Source organism: Mycetomoellerius zeteki, unplaced genomic scaffold, assembly GCF_001594055.1.
Source record: "Mycetomoellerius zeteki isolate Tzet28-1 unplaced genomic scaffold, Tzet1.0 scaffold449, whole genome shotgun sequence".
NCBI lineage: Eukaryota > Metazoa > Arthropoda > Insecta > Hymenoptera > Formicidae > Mycetomoellerius > Mycetomoellerius zeteki.
The window spans coordinates 44,418-63,636 of record NW_017257445.1 but is presented as its reverse complement, the minus strand read 5'-3'; the positions used below and the strand labels follow the sequence as shown (position 1 = coordinate 63,636).

General features: G+C 30.4%; 1 protein-coding gene across 1 annotated transcript; it reads left to right on the top strand.

Moving 5' to 3' along the window:
* The first annotated feature begins 2,353 nt into the window (after positions 1-2,353).
* LOC108726899 (uncharacterized) lies at positions 2,354-14,390 on the top strand. The gene is made up of 2 exons (XM_018454720.1): positions 2,354-2,635; positions 13,351-14,390. The coding sequence occupies exon 2, from the start codon at positions 13,361-13,363 to the stop codon at positions 14,318-14,320; it is 960 nt and encodes a 319-aa protein (XP_018310222.1). The 5' UTR covers positions 2,354-2,635; positions 13,351-13,360; the 3' UTR covers positions 14,321-14,390.
* Positions 14,391-19,219: the final 4,829 nt, after the last annotated feature.

Here is a 19,219-nt window from a genome sequence, read left to right as displayed (position 1 = left end):
CTAGATTAAACCCATCGACATGATACGGCGACGTGTCGAATAAATACAAATAACGTCATGCCATCCGAGTTTCACGCGAGAAACCAAGTCATTCTGGCTTTTCCCGTAAATACAGCGGACTAGATTTTTCCAGATCTAGGATAGGTATGCAATCCACTACCGGAGATCGCGTTGTTGGAACACGTCGAAAACTGTTACAAACGGCATATCGTCATTATTGCGTGTCGAAGAAACATGTAATCTGACTAAATGGATATCCTTTTACGTTTGATTTCCGCTTTAACGAATTGCTCGCGCACTATTACAAACATAAATTCATCTTCGGAATCTCGCGTTACATTGATTTTCGGCCATTTTAATGCGTTTATGGCAAAATGATAGCATTGAATGTTATAATAAAAGAAAAATTATGTGAAAGATATAAAATTATTAATTGCTTAAATATTTCTAAGGAAATCGTTTCATGTTCCTATTATATATCTTTAGAGCATTCGTTATCACGAAGATTAGAAAGCCCTCGTGTAGTAACTACGTAAAATGCAACGATGACGCTCAAGAGTCAATATAATTGTGCACGTGATAATTTCTGGTTAGAAACTTTATTTACAACTTTAGAAAATTAGATTGTGCTTGACAGACATAAACGTACGTGCGGAAGTGGTACTTTAAAGAAACGAATTACGGACGCAAATCTCGAAACACAATTCCCCAGTCGAAACCGATTTGCCAATCATCATTCGTCATCATCATTTTGTTCAGATTTATCTCTTGTCAGATTTATATCTCTCTTCTGCCGTACGCGCACTGCCTTCATGCAAGTTTAACGAACCATTGACGGTGTTTCGCTATTTCGATACAAGTGTCGTGTGTACGGTATTCTCAACAAAAATTTCTCACGACGAATATATTCACACCGTGAACTATAAACTTTATGACTAAGCACTGCTCTTACGGTTTTTACGAAACTAAAGACCTTTCGCTCTAATTTCGTCCTAATCGTATATATTTCTACTTCGTATTAATGTTGAAGGTTTGTAACAGAATCTTCAGTATTTATATTGCAATTTTGTACTATAAAAAATGCATCATTTCCGACCGAAAAGATGCACCGAAAATATCAAGGGAGAGACTCTTTGCGATCAGGACAACGTTAGTACATTTGAAACTGCATTTTAAGTAATTTTATATTTTACTTGTTACATTGATTGAATTTTGTGTCTTTTATCAAATTATCTTGAATAATGAAGCAATAAGTAAAACAATTAGCAGATCGGAGCAATAGTCGTTATAGCCTCTCGCTATACACGTAGCATTGTAAAAGCAGATCGTATATACTATATATATATATAAATATATATAGATAGATAGATAGAGTAGCAAAGTGCCCATTGATATAGCGAGAATGCGGAGAAAGTCTGAAATCAAAGAGCCAAGTAACGCTCAATATCAAAGACTTCATGAGATGATTAATCACGAAAAGAAAATTAGTTCTATCGAGTTAATAAACCAATGAATGAACAAATGTATGTTGACTTACTTATTAATGCGAACGATAAAATAAAAATTATATTGTGTAAACGTGATGTATATTTGAACGTAAAACCTCTTAGTATGAATGATTAGGTTATTCTCGTGTATCAATTAAGTAATTGATAATATGCGTAAGACTAGATAATTTTTATACTTGTAAAAGTGATGAAAATTAACTTTGAATGACTCATCGTATATAGTAAAGAAATCGTCGGAAATCATCGCGTATATACCAAGGATTATTAAAATCTAGAGAAATAGAAGATGTGAAAATAATGCAGACCGTCTCGAGAGAAACAGCTTTGAATTATATTCTTAAAGATTGTTTTTTATTGCTTCATCGAATAACTTATATCTTGATACAACATAGGAATGATAAAGAGGGATCTTTCCTTTTCCTTCGGAAAAGTTTAACATTAAAATCAAAGTGATTAAAACAAATCTCCCAAAATTAGGCTATTTAACGGAAAAGATCAGTGCAGGAAGCGAAACGTATCGATAATGTTATAATTACGAAAAACAGTGATATGGAAAGGATTCAGCGGGTTAATGGATTCATTGGTAAAATAATTCAATGACAACTCATACAGGCTTGTGATTGTTACGGGCGCTTCGGTTTCGATTAAGAGCAAAAGTGTCATGAAGAGTGAAGATGCGTCAGCAAGAGTGAAGGATCGAAAGAGGTGCGAACGAACGAAAGTGTGCCGTTCTGTATGTCGACGTGCGTATCGTACTCCTGTTTTAAAGGGGGGAGGGGGGAGAGGACAGTTATAGCTTCCTCGGATTACGAAGAGTCCAAGTGGTATGCTCGAGGTATGTTTGCCTCAGTGGGGACAGCGACATAAGTACGGACGATCTTAAGAAAAGCCCTCATTCTGATAGAAGATCTCAAATCCACGGAATCGGTAAACCTGTGCAACGTGCGATACAATCCCGCTCAGCTGTTCGCCGGCTGAAGGGCGTGCGGATTGGAAAAGAGAGACGGATCAAAACGTTCGAATGTATTTTGGGGAGAGCGGCATCCGCGAAACGAAAAGAAGAGACATTTGGGATTGAACTTGGCGTTATCCATCGTATTTTTTTGTCTGCGAGACTCTAATACGCGGTGAGTACGCGTGAGTTTCTGTCATAATTTTTCGAATACAATAAGTTTTGAATAATTGTGTTCTGAAACACACGACGATCATTATGCTTAATTATGGGGTAATTGTACAGAAATTTTATGAAATGGGATTACGCGGATCTTAATCGAAATATAGATATACGCGATATAAAAAATATAATATAATAGAGAAACAAACGAACTCTCTAAATTCTTTGGAATCTCACTCTAAAAGAGCGAAAATTGAGCCCGTCTTGATAAAGAGTGGCTTAATTTTTAATCTTTAAGAGTAAGATTTCACTCTTTAGAGTGAGATTTATCCTAAAAAAAGTTGTACAGAGAAAAGAAAAGATAAATAAGATTTAAATGAGAGCTCATTGAAAGGGGGTAAAGCGTTTAAACAATTTGATGAATCTTGAACAAATTTAGATATATTTATTTATCTCTTACAAACGTTGGTGTAATTATTAATTGTTAAATTGGTTTAATTAATTAATCAAATTATTAATTATTAAAACACCTAATATCACACACCTTCGAACAGGCGATCAATCGACCAAATTATAATTTCGATCGTCGCTTTTGTCATACGTGAATCTGGCCTATGCAAATTTTAAAAGTCCAAAATTACTATCAGTGATCGATTATTCATGTTGTTATCTTATTTAAATATTTTAATGGATTATGTAAAAGGAAGAAAATCTGATCAAGTATATAAAAATAATTTAATCACTATATATATAACATCAGAGTGATGCGTATTTATATAAGATTTCTTAAAGTTTTTATTATATATTGTATCATCAATCTTTGCATTTTTATCGTGGTAAAAGATTTTTATCGGCACAATACCACCCACGCGATTATTCGTGTACAGAAGTTAGTACAATCACGTACGACCTTTCGCAGGTGATCGCCATACTAGCATCATGTCGATCACGATCTCGATCGCCGTTCCATCGATTGGTATTCTTGCAATGTAGATTCGTCCGGACAGCTAGTCAAGCATGGGAAAAGCGTAAAGAATTCTTTTGATTTAGATTAACTTGGCGATCGACATCGTCATGACACGCGTCGTTTGTGAATGATAATGTGACAAAACCGCTTCTTCTCATTGTTATTTCACTGTCGCTATCATTTAACTAACGATCAACTATACGTACGACATCGTGTATTTTCAAATTGCCTTTCCCAAATTTGATTTAATTATTTACTTTTGATAAAAATTTATATTTTATGATAGAATCTACAATATTTGTATACACATAATGTATTAATATAATAATAATTAATGTTATTGATATCTGATTTAATAATTTGTGATTTATATTTTAAGTTGCCAGTCCATAAATTCCGTTTAATTTTTTTTTTTTTTCGACGTGGCAAAATTTAATATAATATGACCAATTTGCCAATCGTTCTAACGAATATCGGTCGATAAAATGATTTTAGATTTTACTTTGGCCTGTTGTATTCCCCATGACTAGTTTTTCTCGTTCTTATAAAATTACTGCTAAATTATTCCTCGGCAATCGTCTCTGCTTCTTTCCTTACAAATCATCGTTTTTCACGGTGAAAACGATACAAAAGCTTATTTTTATTATCTACGGATTTAACCGTTTATTCATGAGATAGATCATAAAAATCGCTCGTGTAGGACGATTTTCGCATTTTCTAGTAGTGTAATAACCGGTTCCGAGTTCGGATTAGAGTTCTCTAAATTTCACTTCTTAACTGTTCCAAATGTAAATAACTGCACTCGTAATAAATGATCAATTTCTTGCGGTAAACCGCCGAGAGTCGATGGTAGCGGCATCCCAAAGGAAGGAATCGTTTCGTGTTTTGAACGTTACTGTGCGCAGCATCTGGAAAACGAGATGTAGATTATCTCGCGATTTATGTACTCTCGAAATTCAATTCGACCATTATCAAGAACCAACCGTTTCTACACGATAGTAATTTAATCCAATGTAATTAGCGAAGGAAGATAATGTTTTAATTATTTATCAAAATAATATCAATTAGGATTACTTGCGTCAAATAAACGATTTCTTAATGTGTATATATGATGCCAATATTTGCTTTATATACAATGATGTGTTTCCAGAATTCTTTTATGAATACTAATAAGAAGAAACGAGGTGAAAGCTTTTTTATAGCAAAACATGAAAATAAAGTGTATTGATTTTTAAATCGTGTGTTACTTCGTGCGGCATTCGTAAAATTGGAATCTACGATAGTAAGATGCGATCATTGAACTTAATGAGATCTTTATACAACCAAGAATTATTATGTTAATTATTCTATATGAGATACAAAATTAAACAATTTATTAAAAGTACAAGTTTTCAGCCAACTTGTACTTGTGTCATCAGCCAAATAGAATTTTTTTACAGATACAGCATTGAATGCATTCATTCGTCAAGTGGTTTTTTTCTCAAAACGTTCTGATAAATAGTTGACCATTCAGGAATAAACAAATATAAGGGAGAATTGCCGAGTGCGTACTGGTCGCCTAAATCGTACCTTATCAATATTTTATATTATTAGTTAATATAGGCAATATTTAGTAACAATAATATAAAATATATAAGAAATAAGTAATATAGACAAAAATATAATAGCCTACATCTTGTTTTATGGATGTTAGCGGCGTTTTAAAAAAATCAGGTACATCTGATATTAATTTTTAATCAACTTATGTAGCTGATAACAACGCGATCATCCAATTTTATTATAAATTTTTGTATTTATATAAAAGAAGATTTGTTGTAGAGTATTTTACATTCATTGTATATACATATTTGCAACCATTGTAAAGATTAAATCGATATTTTTACAGAATTCGTCAAGTTTCCTGATTCGTACTGTTTACTATCAAAAGATAAGGCTGATAACTGACAATAATAAAACTAATAATTGATATCAATATAAATATCAAGTGCAAAAATAAATATAAGCAAATTTATTTTGTGTCATTTGTTTTTTTATTATTGTTATTTAATAATTATAAAATATTTGATTTTCTTCAATAAATTATTAAAATTAGGTATTAATTAATTATTAGGTATTAGTTAATGATTTCTTTTATTAATCTTATATTTTTAATTGTTTTTATTCATAAATTCAATACTTTCAAAGGAAATACGATAAAAAATACCTATAGATACGATTTAGGCGACCGGTTGCCTAAATCGTACCTTTTGCAGCATGTTACAAAAAGATTTATAACAAATTAATTTGTTATTGGTGGAAAGTTAAATATGTAATAATAAGCGTCCAAAACCTGAAGCTACAATTTCTAATGTTCATTTGCATATAAAACAGTGCCAAATGGATAATAAAAAATAAGTTAAGTGGTACGCATTCGGCAACTTTCCCCTATATATTAAAGCAATATGGATTTTGAACAAATTACAGCAATTTCAAATCGATATAATAAATTATTAATGTTAAAAGATACGAGATTAATAAAAAAGTAAACAATATAAATCATTTGATTATTTAATGCAGTTAATCTAAATTCTCGAATAATCTTTAAAAATGACATATTTACCATAGATGAGACAAGCTCAATACAGATTGCTCTATCTAGGTTAATCGATTCGTGCATCCGATCATTTACAAATATACCGTTGCTGCGTGTCATTAATGTTTTGTACATTCTTAAAAATTTTTTAATGTAGTCTTTCTCTCTCTCTCTCTCTCTCTCTCTGCTTGCACAGATTCTCGTCGAAATAATTAATAGAATCATTGATTTGTAATTCCACATAGTGGCGATGATTAATACGCCATACAAGACACTCATTGAAAGGTATTAATTTACAAAAAAAGCCATAATTCACGTTATAAACATTAAAAAAATTAAATATATTTTTACCGGTATCATTAAATTGAGAATAGTCACTTAGTTATGTTGCGTAAACAAACACTTGGAATGTTTTCTTACACTCATATATAATAAAAATCTATCATTAATTGCAACATATTTATATTATATAGTACTGATTGTTTTCTACAATTTATTTATGTATAAATTTATTCAATATTCTCTTAAAAAGGTAAGAAAAAATAAAAAAAGGATTCTCGATCATAAAAAAAATAACCGTATCTGATAATAAATTCTATTTTTTCATTGCGAGATATACAAATTATCCCGAGAGATTATGTGATAATAGTACAACTCAATTTATATTTTATTTTGATGAGAATCGTAAATCGTGTATTGGAGATATATTAATAAATACGAGCATCAGATTATAACGTTTCTGATTGTACAGTAATTACATACACAGTAATTTCTTTTATATAAAATTTTTCAAATGGGTAATGTAATAATAATAATAATATGCAGAATAATCATTATTCAAAATAGAATAATATATATATTAAATTAGTTTATATTACAAAAATTGGATATTTCTAAACTCAGAGAATCTCAGTCAATGTTTTTAACGGACAATTAGCACTTATGGAACCGTTATTATACGAGTATACGTCAAAATAATTTGTGCAACTATAAAAGTTATTCCAAGTTGGAAAAGACACATTTTTAGAATTTGAGTCCGGGTTACGGCGTCGTGGTACGCTCACGTTCTCATTATATCGTGAAATTACTTGCAGATCGAGCTGCTAAACTCCGAAATTAACAATCGGGCACTATCGGCTTGCGCACAATCGACATTCCTCAAATCCAAGATTCCTGCGATTCGTGGTAACAATTGCGAACAGCGTATGGCGAATAGTACGGATTCACTTGTACCCGATTGCAATCTTGAAAGGAAGCATCTACGGTCTCACAGAGTCCTTCGTCGCCTGCCGTTGTAATTACTAGAGAGCCTTGTAAAGTTGCTGAGAGAGCCACGTGCGACTCGAACGGCTATTCTAAATAGGCAATATATAGTATCCTTTTGTCCTTTCTTTTATTTACAACGGTGCAAATATTACGGCGTGAGAAATTTTGCTTCGCGATAATTAAATAAACATTTACAGAATACTGCACTATATATTAAATAATATTTATCAAACGATATTATCAAAATAAAAAAAATCTGTGCATAATTAAATTTTATAATAATGATGATCTAAATAAAAACGCTTTGATTAATTAATCTGTATAAAGACAAACATGCACGGAAAAAAAAGGTATAGTTCACATAACACACTAAAAATATTTAGTTGTTGTGAGCAATATAGAAACATCATCCTAGTTATCTTTATGTGATAGGAATGTGTATGGTTGATATGATTTATTTACTTTGATGTATCAATGTAGTTAAGCGCGATCTGGTTGTGATAATCAAAACTTGGTTAGGGGATCATTTACTATGGATAAGTTATATATCTGTATAGTTGCGTCAATCGTGACATTATAAAGCATATAATGTAATAAGAATTAAATTATTAATAAGAATTAATTTCTTGTTACATCATGCTATAAATTAAGTTATAATTTCAAAAAGCAAAAGCGACTCACCACGCTTACAATTAAAAATATGTATATGTGAAATGCCGTCATTGCTGCAACATAACCTAACCTAACCATTGTACTATGGTTCAAGCGACCACATAAATAGTTACTCCATATTTTAGTATTTAATCTGGTTGGCATCACCAGATTTCTGTGTAGACCAACTATACTGTTTTTTCCGTGTGGAGATATGCATTATGTTGGATATTGAAAATTTATTGCAAAATAAAAACTCTCTTCAATAGCCTATGAATCATCGTATAAGCTTCCGCGCTACATCCTGCGAAATTCCACGTAGGTACGTATACGCTATATCGTGCTAAAATCAGTAGCGTAAAATTGGATGATTAAAGAAGTAGCGAATGAGAACGAGTATCTCGTGATAGCTATCTTTTTTTCTTACGTGTTTTATGTCAATAAACAACATACATCAATGACAATTTATCCAAATGCCAATTAAATAGAATCACGATTACACCATTGACTCTTTTATTCTCATTGTCAGTTATATTTGTTTACATAAATTTCTTTAAATGTTAGACATAATTTCAGATGTCCCGAAAATATGATAGTCATTCGTCTTTGAGCTTCTCAGTGTTACTTATTCGGCATTTCTCTAATATTGTATAACAAACGATTAAAAAAAAAAGAGTAGGCTACATGATTTTCACCGGACGTTTGTATAACATCTTCCTTTGTTCGGAAACGATAAAAAAAATGGCCCCGTTTCCGCTTCGCGGTGTAGGTGCAATTAATATGCAATTATTCGGGTCAACAATGGAATCCCCTTGTCTATCAATACTAACTCTCTGAGACTCTCTCCTTTTTTGAAATTGAAGGTTATCCGTATAAAAAGGGCAATCTATTTTATCAAGAAGCGAAACGCGAAATATAATAATACAACTACATAGAAAATATAACTGGGTACAGTATCGTTTAGTGATTATTGTCATTGATATATTAGCGAGCAGAGTGGTAGTTTCACCCGAGCTAATTTTGAGTGGCTACGTTCCATCAGATTAAGCCATATGTACGCTTTGTTAATCATTGGACGTGTCGGAAGAAAGTATAGATTCTATTTCTTATTTCGCAAATAAGTGATTATCTGCAAAAAATTACATCAAAAGTCACCATTCTATTATAATTGATATAGGTATGTATAATATAGCTGGATTCGAGACTTTATTATTGAATTTTCAATGAAAATGAATTGGATGTAAAAAAGACAATTAAATTAACGTAAAAAAGTTAATTGTAATATATAATAGAAAGCAATAAGTGTTTTCTTGTTTATCTCCACGACAAATTATACACAAACTTAAGTATCTCCAATTATTGATAACAGAATGATACATTCCGTTTGCTACAAGCAGCGACTTTCTGGTCAATGTCTTCCTTCCTGTTAACTGTTGCACGTTTTTTTTTTTAATATAACTATCTGTCTTTTATTTTCAAAAATAAAATTGAGAAATTTTCAAATTGAAATGATATTCAAAGAAAAGGCAATAAAAATAAAATTGATGTATAACTCAGAATGATTTTTATTTTCAAAATTAATTTTCATAGAATTTGATGAAAACTTTCCGTAAATAAATGTATAAGAGTTTCTATAAAAAAATCTGTCTCTTTTTATAATTATGCAAAATACAAAGAAATGTTGAATAAATTAAAAGTAATTTAATTACTAAAGATAATTCTAGAAAAACAATTTTACATACATCTATTTCACATACATATACATATATGCGTATGTGTGTATTCACGCATTTTGTGAAACCGCGCGTACGTTTGCAATACTCGTTTCGTATCGAATCACGTATGCGACAAGAGAAATAATACATTACCATGTAATGCTCATAGTGACACATATCGGTACTTTGTTTCAAAGAATAACGGTCCATACGCGCACGTACAATGCGATTGAAATACGAGAAATAAAACATTAGTATACATTAGCGGTATACGTACATTATACGTATTGTGTTGAATTTAGCTCTGGTTATTTTAATTTTATCTGTATTACATATTTCATATATCGTTGGAAAAATATCAAAGTAGAAGAATGTCAAGAATCCATAAATAACTTGGGAGCAACATATTATTTAAATTAATATACTGTTTTAATTAATACGTCAATATAAATTAAAAATGTATAAACATCTGATTACAAATGAAACTAAACTTTGGTTGTGTATCAAATAGAAGAAAGTGATATTTAGAAACAATGCAGAATACAGTATTTAATATAATATAATATTATTAAGATATACTTTAGCATATTGTAGCGAGACTTATAAGTCGAAGAAATTCTTTCAATAGCGATAACGATTGTCCATAATGGACGATCCAGCATACTTTAATTGGTACAGACAGAATTAACAGTTACAAAATTAATAGACCGTTAGACAAATATTTCTTATATCAATTTAGTACATCGATTATATTTCAAAGAAATATTTATTTTTACATTATAAATTATCCCAGCAACATTATATCTTTTATCTTTTTCAAAAAATAAATTAAAAATGCTTTATAGCGACTCTTCTAAAATAGCAATATTAATCACTAAATGTTAAGTTGTAAGCAATATTAATAACATTTTATTTTTAAACAATTAAAGATTATATATCAATAATTAAAAAATTTTTTAATTTTAAAACTGTAACATCAACCCCTACAGCACAAAAGTTGCAGCAACAATGCTGCAACATTGCAGCAATATTGCATGTTGCAGCAATATTGCAGCGATATTGCTGCAAATTCTGTGCTGTATGGGAATTAAGATATTTAATACTAAGGTATTTGAAGCAATAATTATAGATAGTAAATTAATTTTACTATCAATTTTATTTTTATTTTTTTAAATAAAAGTCATAAACTAAATAATGATACAATAGCATCATAATACTTATACTATATACTTATACAAATATATATATATTTAATAATTTTACATCTTTTGTGTCAAACAAATATCAATTGATGATAAAATAGTATACTTTTATTATTATTTATTGATAATGTTGATAACTGTATAAAAGTAATTACTTGCAAAAAATAAATCTACATTTTTATTTGCAAATTTTTTGTATAATTTTTTGTATAATTCAGATATTTGTGTTGGTAATCAAAAAGTTGGTATCTATAGTCGATAATATAGATATTCTCAATTATATCCGAACTCCACTTAAAATATGTGGCGAAGTCTATTGATATAATATTATATTCACGATATATAATATATGTAGGGTTGATGATCTTTAAGGTTGCAGTCCGATTCACGCTCCAACGCTCTTGAAATCATTTTATCTTTCTTGTTATCAAATATTAAAGATAAAATAATGCTCACGAGATTTATCATGAGAGTGTAGAATCGGATCGCAGTAGCTAATACAGTATCCGGAGGGTATAGACATTGTCGATTACGTACATTTTTTAATTATTTTTATTATTTAGAGGTATTTATATCTATTGATATAAATACCTCTAAATATTATAATTTATAGTTTACAAAATGTCATGATAATTTATTTATATTATAATTTATTATTAGCTGCATACTTCATAAATAAATATAGGTATGTACATATTTACAATATATTATTATTATGTATTATTGCAAATGTACTGCTTTTTTTGTAAAATTATCACTATTAATAGTAGGTATATTAATCAAACACGAATGAAAGTAAAATGAAAACGCCCTTTTAAATAAAAATTGAATAGTGTCGTAGATGAATTATACATATCTATAAAAAATGAGAATAAATTATAAAAGAATAATATTATGTTATATGAGGTAACTGTACAAAAAATTTGGCAGTTACGAGAACTTTCATAAGATTGTCAGTCTTTAATAGTAAATACCTTGTCAACATTAATACAAATTAATTTAAGTTTTTAATTAAGAAACTTTTATTAAAACAAATCGAATTATGTAAATAAAAAGAAGTAGCCGACTGCTAATAGTTAATGAGTATATGATGGAGTTATTAAACTGCATGATAAACATTTATTGAAAGACTTTCACCAGGTATCATTACACTTACGTCAATTGTATTGATTGCACTGTAACATAGCCGATGAAAAAGCTGTCATTTTCTTCATATTACACGGATGAATAGAAATAGTTCGAAGTATTGCGACTGAAGAAACAGAAAATAAAAGATAAAAAAACTATGAAATGGAAAGGAAAAGAGAGAAAAATTCTGAGATAGGAATTACAATTAGAACATCGTGTTATTTTTGGAAAATTATTTATACAGTAATGAAACATTAATTTAGTAATAAAATATCTATATAATATAAGACATATAAAAGATACGAATATTTAAAATATATCTAAAACTCAAGTGTTTGCCTTTAAAGCTATCGATAGTTGTAGAAGGAAGTGACATTGTCTTATGATTAGTTATAGAAATATCCCTCGAAGGACAAATGCGAATGGGTCAATTTCTGCGCGCTCTGTTAGCCGACCTTCTGCAAGGTCCTCCAATGAGCATGAGAGGACTTTGCCGCTGGAATGCGTGACTCGACGATTTTATAACCCGCTTTCAATTACCCTTCTTGGTGCTCCTGTTTCGTTCGCCTCGCGCCATTGCTGCAGAAGAAGAAGAAGAGGGAAATACCGCAACGCGAGCAAAAGGCACGAAACGTCCAAATGCCGCGTCGTGCCGCGTCGCACTGCGTTCGTATCCTTATCTCCTTTCTTGCCCGCCTACTCTTTTTCTCACTCACAGGGACGTGATTTATTCGACGTCAGATAAACACATACAATCTCGCGCGCAGTCAGGAATATGTAAGATCTGATAATGGTGTGCGTAGCTAGACAGGAAACGCGTCTGAGGACATCCACCCCAACGAGCGAACAATTCGTTTTGGCTCGTATGCGCTCTCTCTCTCTCTCTCTCTCTCTCTCTTTCTCTCCCTCTGCTGAATTCAAAACGACGTCTATGAGACATCAAATAATTAACTTGCTACAAACGCAAATTTCTACTTGCCGAAATAAAATAACCTTCATTCTTAAACATCCAACATTAGCGTTATAATAATATATTATTTTTTATTAATTTGTTATAAAACAATATTAATTATTATTTTTAAGATAATTTTAATAAAATAACATGTTATTGTAATGTCAATATTAAATGTTCAATATAGATATTAATAATTTCTTTACATAAATAAATTAATTCATTTTTTCCCAATAGGATTACAATATTACAAAAACACATTTATCTCTTTTCAGATCCCACACGATGGTACTGGTCCTGTTGATACCTGTAATCGGATTTGTGGCAGCAAATCCTTTTTCAAACACATTGAACAACCGCTTAGTCCCTCAAGTCCAAAAAGCGCTTTCGCTTTCCACGGAAAATCGTTTGGATATAATAGACGACAGTCCAGATAAAATAAATGAAATGGTAGAAAATACGAACGAGACTACTCTATCAATTCTGAAGCATACAATCCATCATCTCAAAACTTCCGAATCGAAGACACGTGAAAATGAGACAAATGAAAAAAGGATACAAGGACGGAAACATAAAGCTTTATTTGTAGATTATCCTTTGTTATCGCGTATCATACATTACTCAAGGGTGCCTGCGTATGAAATCGATTACAACGACAATTCAGAGTTGACAGCCAAGGATAGATCATCAAGCGAGTCTGATAAGAGATATCAAGAGAGCGATATCTTTTATATCCGACTTCCACCTATTCCATATATGTTTGTACCCGGTATCGGATATATCTCGCAACCACCCACATACTCGAGCGCTTCCTTGAAGCCCCAGATACCCCTCGTTTCTCAACTAATCCAGCTACATCACGTGAGACCCGTGCGACCTCAACCAGCCTCTCAGCAGACCGTTAATTCCTTCATCAAATTGCCTATAGACTTCATAAGCAACGGCAAGCCCACCTCCGTTTACCAATGGCAAAAGAAGCCTGGCAAGAAGCCAACCGACAGTCCAATCACGAACTTGGACAACCTGTCAGCCGACTTCGTGAACAACGGTAAGCCGACCTCTATTTATCAATGGCAAGCGAATCTCAGGCCGGTAAAGAGGCCGGATAATTCGCTTAACAGTCTTGATATGGGACCTTACACCTTTAATGGCAAACTTACCAGCGTGTACTTGCTTGAATCGAATGACTCCACCACAATGCATCAGTCCATTCCACATTCCAATTATCAAAATGTGCATAACTAAATTTAATTTGATATGGTCATGCTGAATATTATAAATCGGAAGTAATCGCAATACAGAAGGAATTTGTAATGTCTCTAATGCCTATTTCTATATTCAATATAGATTAACTTTAATCTCGATTTAACTTATTACTTATTTTTATCTTTCTCTCTAGTTCTAAGAATTAGAAAAAGGTGAAAAGTAAATTAAAGAGATTATAAACTTAATCTACATTGGTAGAAATAGACATAACGCGAGTGATAAATATTCTGCTACTTTATATAGACAATCATTGAAACTATTTTTAAAATAATATAAATGTATTTTTCTATAAATTGCACAGACTCGCGGAAATTAAATAATTTTAAAGTGTGTAAAAGATTATGTATTATTTAAAGCTATTGTTTTAATTTGTGTATATTATTAAATATTTATAGTATTTATTGGTCTCCGTGCAATATTCATGAATTTGTAAATATGTGAAATATATGTACAAATGATGTTAAGACTAAGAATATACATATCATTTTTAACCTAACCTGTAACGGCAAAGTGTAAAGCATATTTCCTTGGTCCCTTATATACAAATATTGACTTGGGATATGAGTTTGGTCAGATTGTCTGGACTATATCCTGTCTGGTTACAAACATGCACAATTCATTCGGATTAGACGCGTGAGGGGATTCAATAGGGTACAGCGGGGTAATTTGAATAATTTCAAACATTTTAAACAATTTCGAAAAATAATAATTTTATCGTTACTTTGAATATATAGCAGGAAACTCAGATATTTAAGGAATATTTACCCAAAGTATAAAAAAATTAATCTTTTTAAATATTGAGGCGTAATGCCATTATCCGATTTCCCCCTACAATTTTAATAAAGCTCAATTTTGAGGGACAATTTGGATATCTTAAAGGATAATTTGAATAATATTGAAAATGAATATTAAAATTACAACACAAAAATCAAATTTTGTTTAAAATACTTAAACTCATCCATAATTTAGACCCGTTTACATACTTTCTATGTAGATTTCATAAAACTTTAAGAAAGCAGGATATATTCTTATAAACTGCAGTAACAACCAAAATTCCGTACCTACTTTGCTTAATATAAAACTCTCCACAGACTCTCTCTCTCTCTCTCTTCCAGATACACAGATATCCTTTCAAACCTACATGAATATGTAGAGTACAGTATCTTCTTTACTATGCTAATCCCAAATAAGTATAAAACGTGGCGTCTCAAATTTTTTTGAAATTCTTGCAAACACTCACTATTATCCAAATTTCCCTGCTATTCAAATTACCCCGCTGTACCCTATCAAGATTATTTCGATGTGCGATATGATTTTACCGATATGATTTTTCCATTTAAAAACATTATGTATTTATGTGTATATATATGTATACACGCGTATAATGATGTGTAATGTGTGTATCGCGTACGTATATAATATACATATATAAAAATATGTAAATGAGTTTTATATGAATATACATATATAATACATATATATTTTAATTATGTAACAATAAATTATTATTTCATTTTTCTGGTAATATTTGTATATTATACATATATTATATTAATTATTACAATTATTTCGACGATGATAAATCATTCTGATTTAACAGTATAATGTAATAATAGTGTCTATTATATTCGGCAAATACAAAAGCATTATAATTAATACCTTAATTAATTAATGACTTTATAAAAATACATTTAATATAGAAATGCAAGTGTCGAGTCATGTTAAAACAATAATAAATAAATAATTAGAGAAATTATAGGAATTATAAGATCATAGCATTTATCTCGTTTATATCACAGATATTTTTTTCACGAAATGTAAACGGTCAGTAACGTTTTGCTCATTTCATTTCATTTGGTGAAAGGATGTAATGTGTAAAAACAATTATCTTCGCTGAACAAGATATTCTCCTTAGTATTTTGAATGTATACGCTCAATTACCAAAAAATGTGGTCCCAGAGGCAAACGACTCGTCACCGATGTGGTCGTTCCTTGCAGATATTAAAGTAAATGCGCTATAACGGGTTGCAAGGGTTCTCATCCAGATACAGAGTGGTAGAGCAAGGTCATAAACAGAGGTCTATAGATTCATTAGTTCCTATGCGTTATCTTGCTAACTATCTTAAACGTTTATTCATATCTGCTTAATGCAATTTTGAAATATCAAATATAACAAACTACAATAAGAATTATGAACAAAACATAAAGTTATTTCTGATTAGATTTATATACATATATATATATATAAATCTTTTTAAAGATTTAAATCTAATTAGAAATTATCTAAATAAATATTAAAATCTAATTTGGAGTAACTTTTTATTATTATGTGTATAAAAAGTTTTTCCAAATAATAATAACGACAAATAAGCATTTTAAGATTAGCATTGCTAAAATATTGATTAAACATGAAAAATGCAGGTACTTAGGTTTTTAAGTATGTAATTGTCGAAACAAAGTATACAAAGAGTTATAAATATCTTTATTTGTTACACTGAATATATACGCCTCATTACAATTGAGCGCACTTACTCACGATATCTAGAATATAGAAAAAAATATATTCAACACAAAACATTTCCACGTCAATTCACGTAGGAGGAAAAATTTACATGTATAAAAACATGCGTATTGTCCAGTCTTAATGAAAAATCTACCTATAATTATATGAAAACATTTTACGTTGATTAAGTATTCGACATACTCAATCACGGATCAATCATGTTACGTGATTATACGCAAAGTCAGGATGCGCGTGTAGATGATCAAATACGATAATGTGTCCGCATATTTATTATATTTATAAAAATATATTATACAATGTTAATTCAATAATGGAGAATTTGATTATAAGATTATGATCTTCCAGCGGGAAGAAATCATTTTCTTCGTATGAAAAACAATTTTACATTTTATCAGATTTGTTAAAAAAATAAAAGCACTAACTCAGTTTAAGATGAAGCTCTGTAAAAGAGAGATATTAGTCTTTCTGTTCCCTAATAAATCAATGTCACATAAAATCCTTATATTAATCTAAGTAAAAATATGTAGTATTTTTTGCTTTTCTTTAAATCTTGTATATAAATAAAAAAGCAAATAAAAAGAAGCTACGTTATATATATAATGTAATTTGAGTGTCACATAGCTTAATCAGTACTTATATTATGTGTAAATAGTGTAAATAGCCATCCAATGCAGGATAGACATGGAACATTCAGTCATAATCTTAATAATACTATCATGTTTTAAGTTAGCAACACACCGAAAGTTTCCGCAAACACATAAATAAAACAACAAATTGTTCTATTATCAGCGTTTTTTTTTAGGTATTTGCTCGTAAGTTTCATATACGTGTACTCATGGGCGTCCACAGGATTTTTTCTAAGGGGGGGGGGGGCGGTCTTGCCACATGTAAGGAAAAAATGTTCAAATTTCCTTCCTTGATGATCCTACAATCCTTACCGTGCAAGTGTCGAGTTAATGACTTTTTTCGTCACTTATTCATTTCTAATGTGTACACCTTTTACTTTTTAGTTAAAATCTTCTTCACCACAACAAGATAGGTATATGTCGAGGAAGGTATTTTGTTTTTTATTAAAAATTATTTTTTATTTTTTTTTGTACCCTGACGAAAAAATTTCACTGAAATTATTTTACGTTATTGGAACATTTTTCAGTAAAATTTTAGCATTTTAGAAGAATTTCAGTTTAATTTCAGCGATTTTTAGTTGAAAAATTCATTTTCAGCAAAATTTTAGTAAAATTTCAGACAAATTTCAGTAAAAATTTCAGAGAAATTTCAGTTCAATTTCAAAGAAATTTCAGTGATTTTTCAATATGTTAGCTGAAAAATAACAATTATAATAGGACTTTCGAATTTTAAACAATAAAAAAATAGATAGAGTAGGCTAATGAGAGTTAGCAACGATAAACGGCTCAATTACTTAATGAATAATCAATACTCAGAAATTGGATTGATGTCTTCTTTATTTAAACGTTTCAACTCTCTTTGGAGTCCTCTTCAGCAAAAAAAATTACAAGAATAAATAGCTCACATGTCTATAATGCTTAAGTTACTCTCAAATTGACAAAAATGAAGCGTTGTTAATCTGACATTTTTAGAAAAAAAAACTCATTAACCGAAAAATTCACTTTCAGTGAAATTTCAGCAAATTTTCAGCAATTTCGCTGAAATGTTCCAAAATGTAGAATACTTTCAGCGAAATTTTTTCGCCAAGGTATTTTTGTATTTTTAAATTTTAACTCCACGAACACGCGTTTTTATTCAACACGTTTTTCGATCAGGAGGGGGGGGGGTGAATGCCCCACCTTGCCCTCCCCGTGTGGACGCCCATGCTTGTACTTACAATAAAATCAATCGTTACAGTACTGAAATCACATTTTTTAAAATATCTCAATTATCATATTTTCATAGGCCTCGCGAGATCACTGCTTTTAGTGATAAAAGACAAATGTGCAGTATTCTATCTTTAACGGTCAAGAACAGTAGATCCACATTTTGTTGCCGGTTACGACATCAAACATTGCATTGAACTTTAATTGAATTTTTTACTTCCATCAATCAAAACTATCGCTTTTTAGGCTTCCGTCAAAGAAGAAATTCTGCACATTATTTAACATTAATTTCTTTTCTAATTGCAACATGATATTTTTTTAAATTCAATTCATGTCTAAAATGCTAGCGGAAATAATTCAGCCATCTTCCTCTGTTATGTAATGTAATATCGTTTTTTAGATCAGTACTTAATTGCTACGATGTGTGACAAATCCTCGCAAAACTCTCATGATTGAAAGAAGCGTTTGAAAGTACAAAGCAGTAAAGTTGTCAATAAAATGTTCTATAAAAGGTCTTGTGAT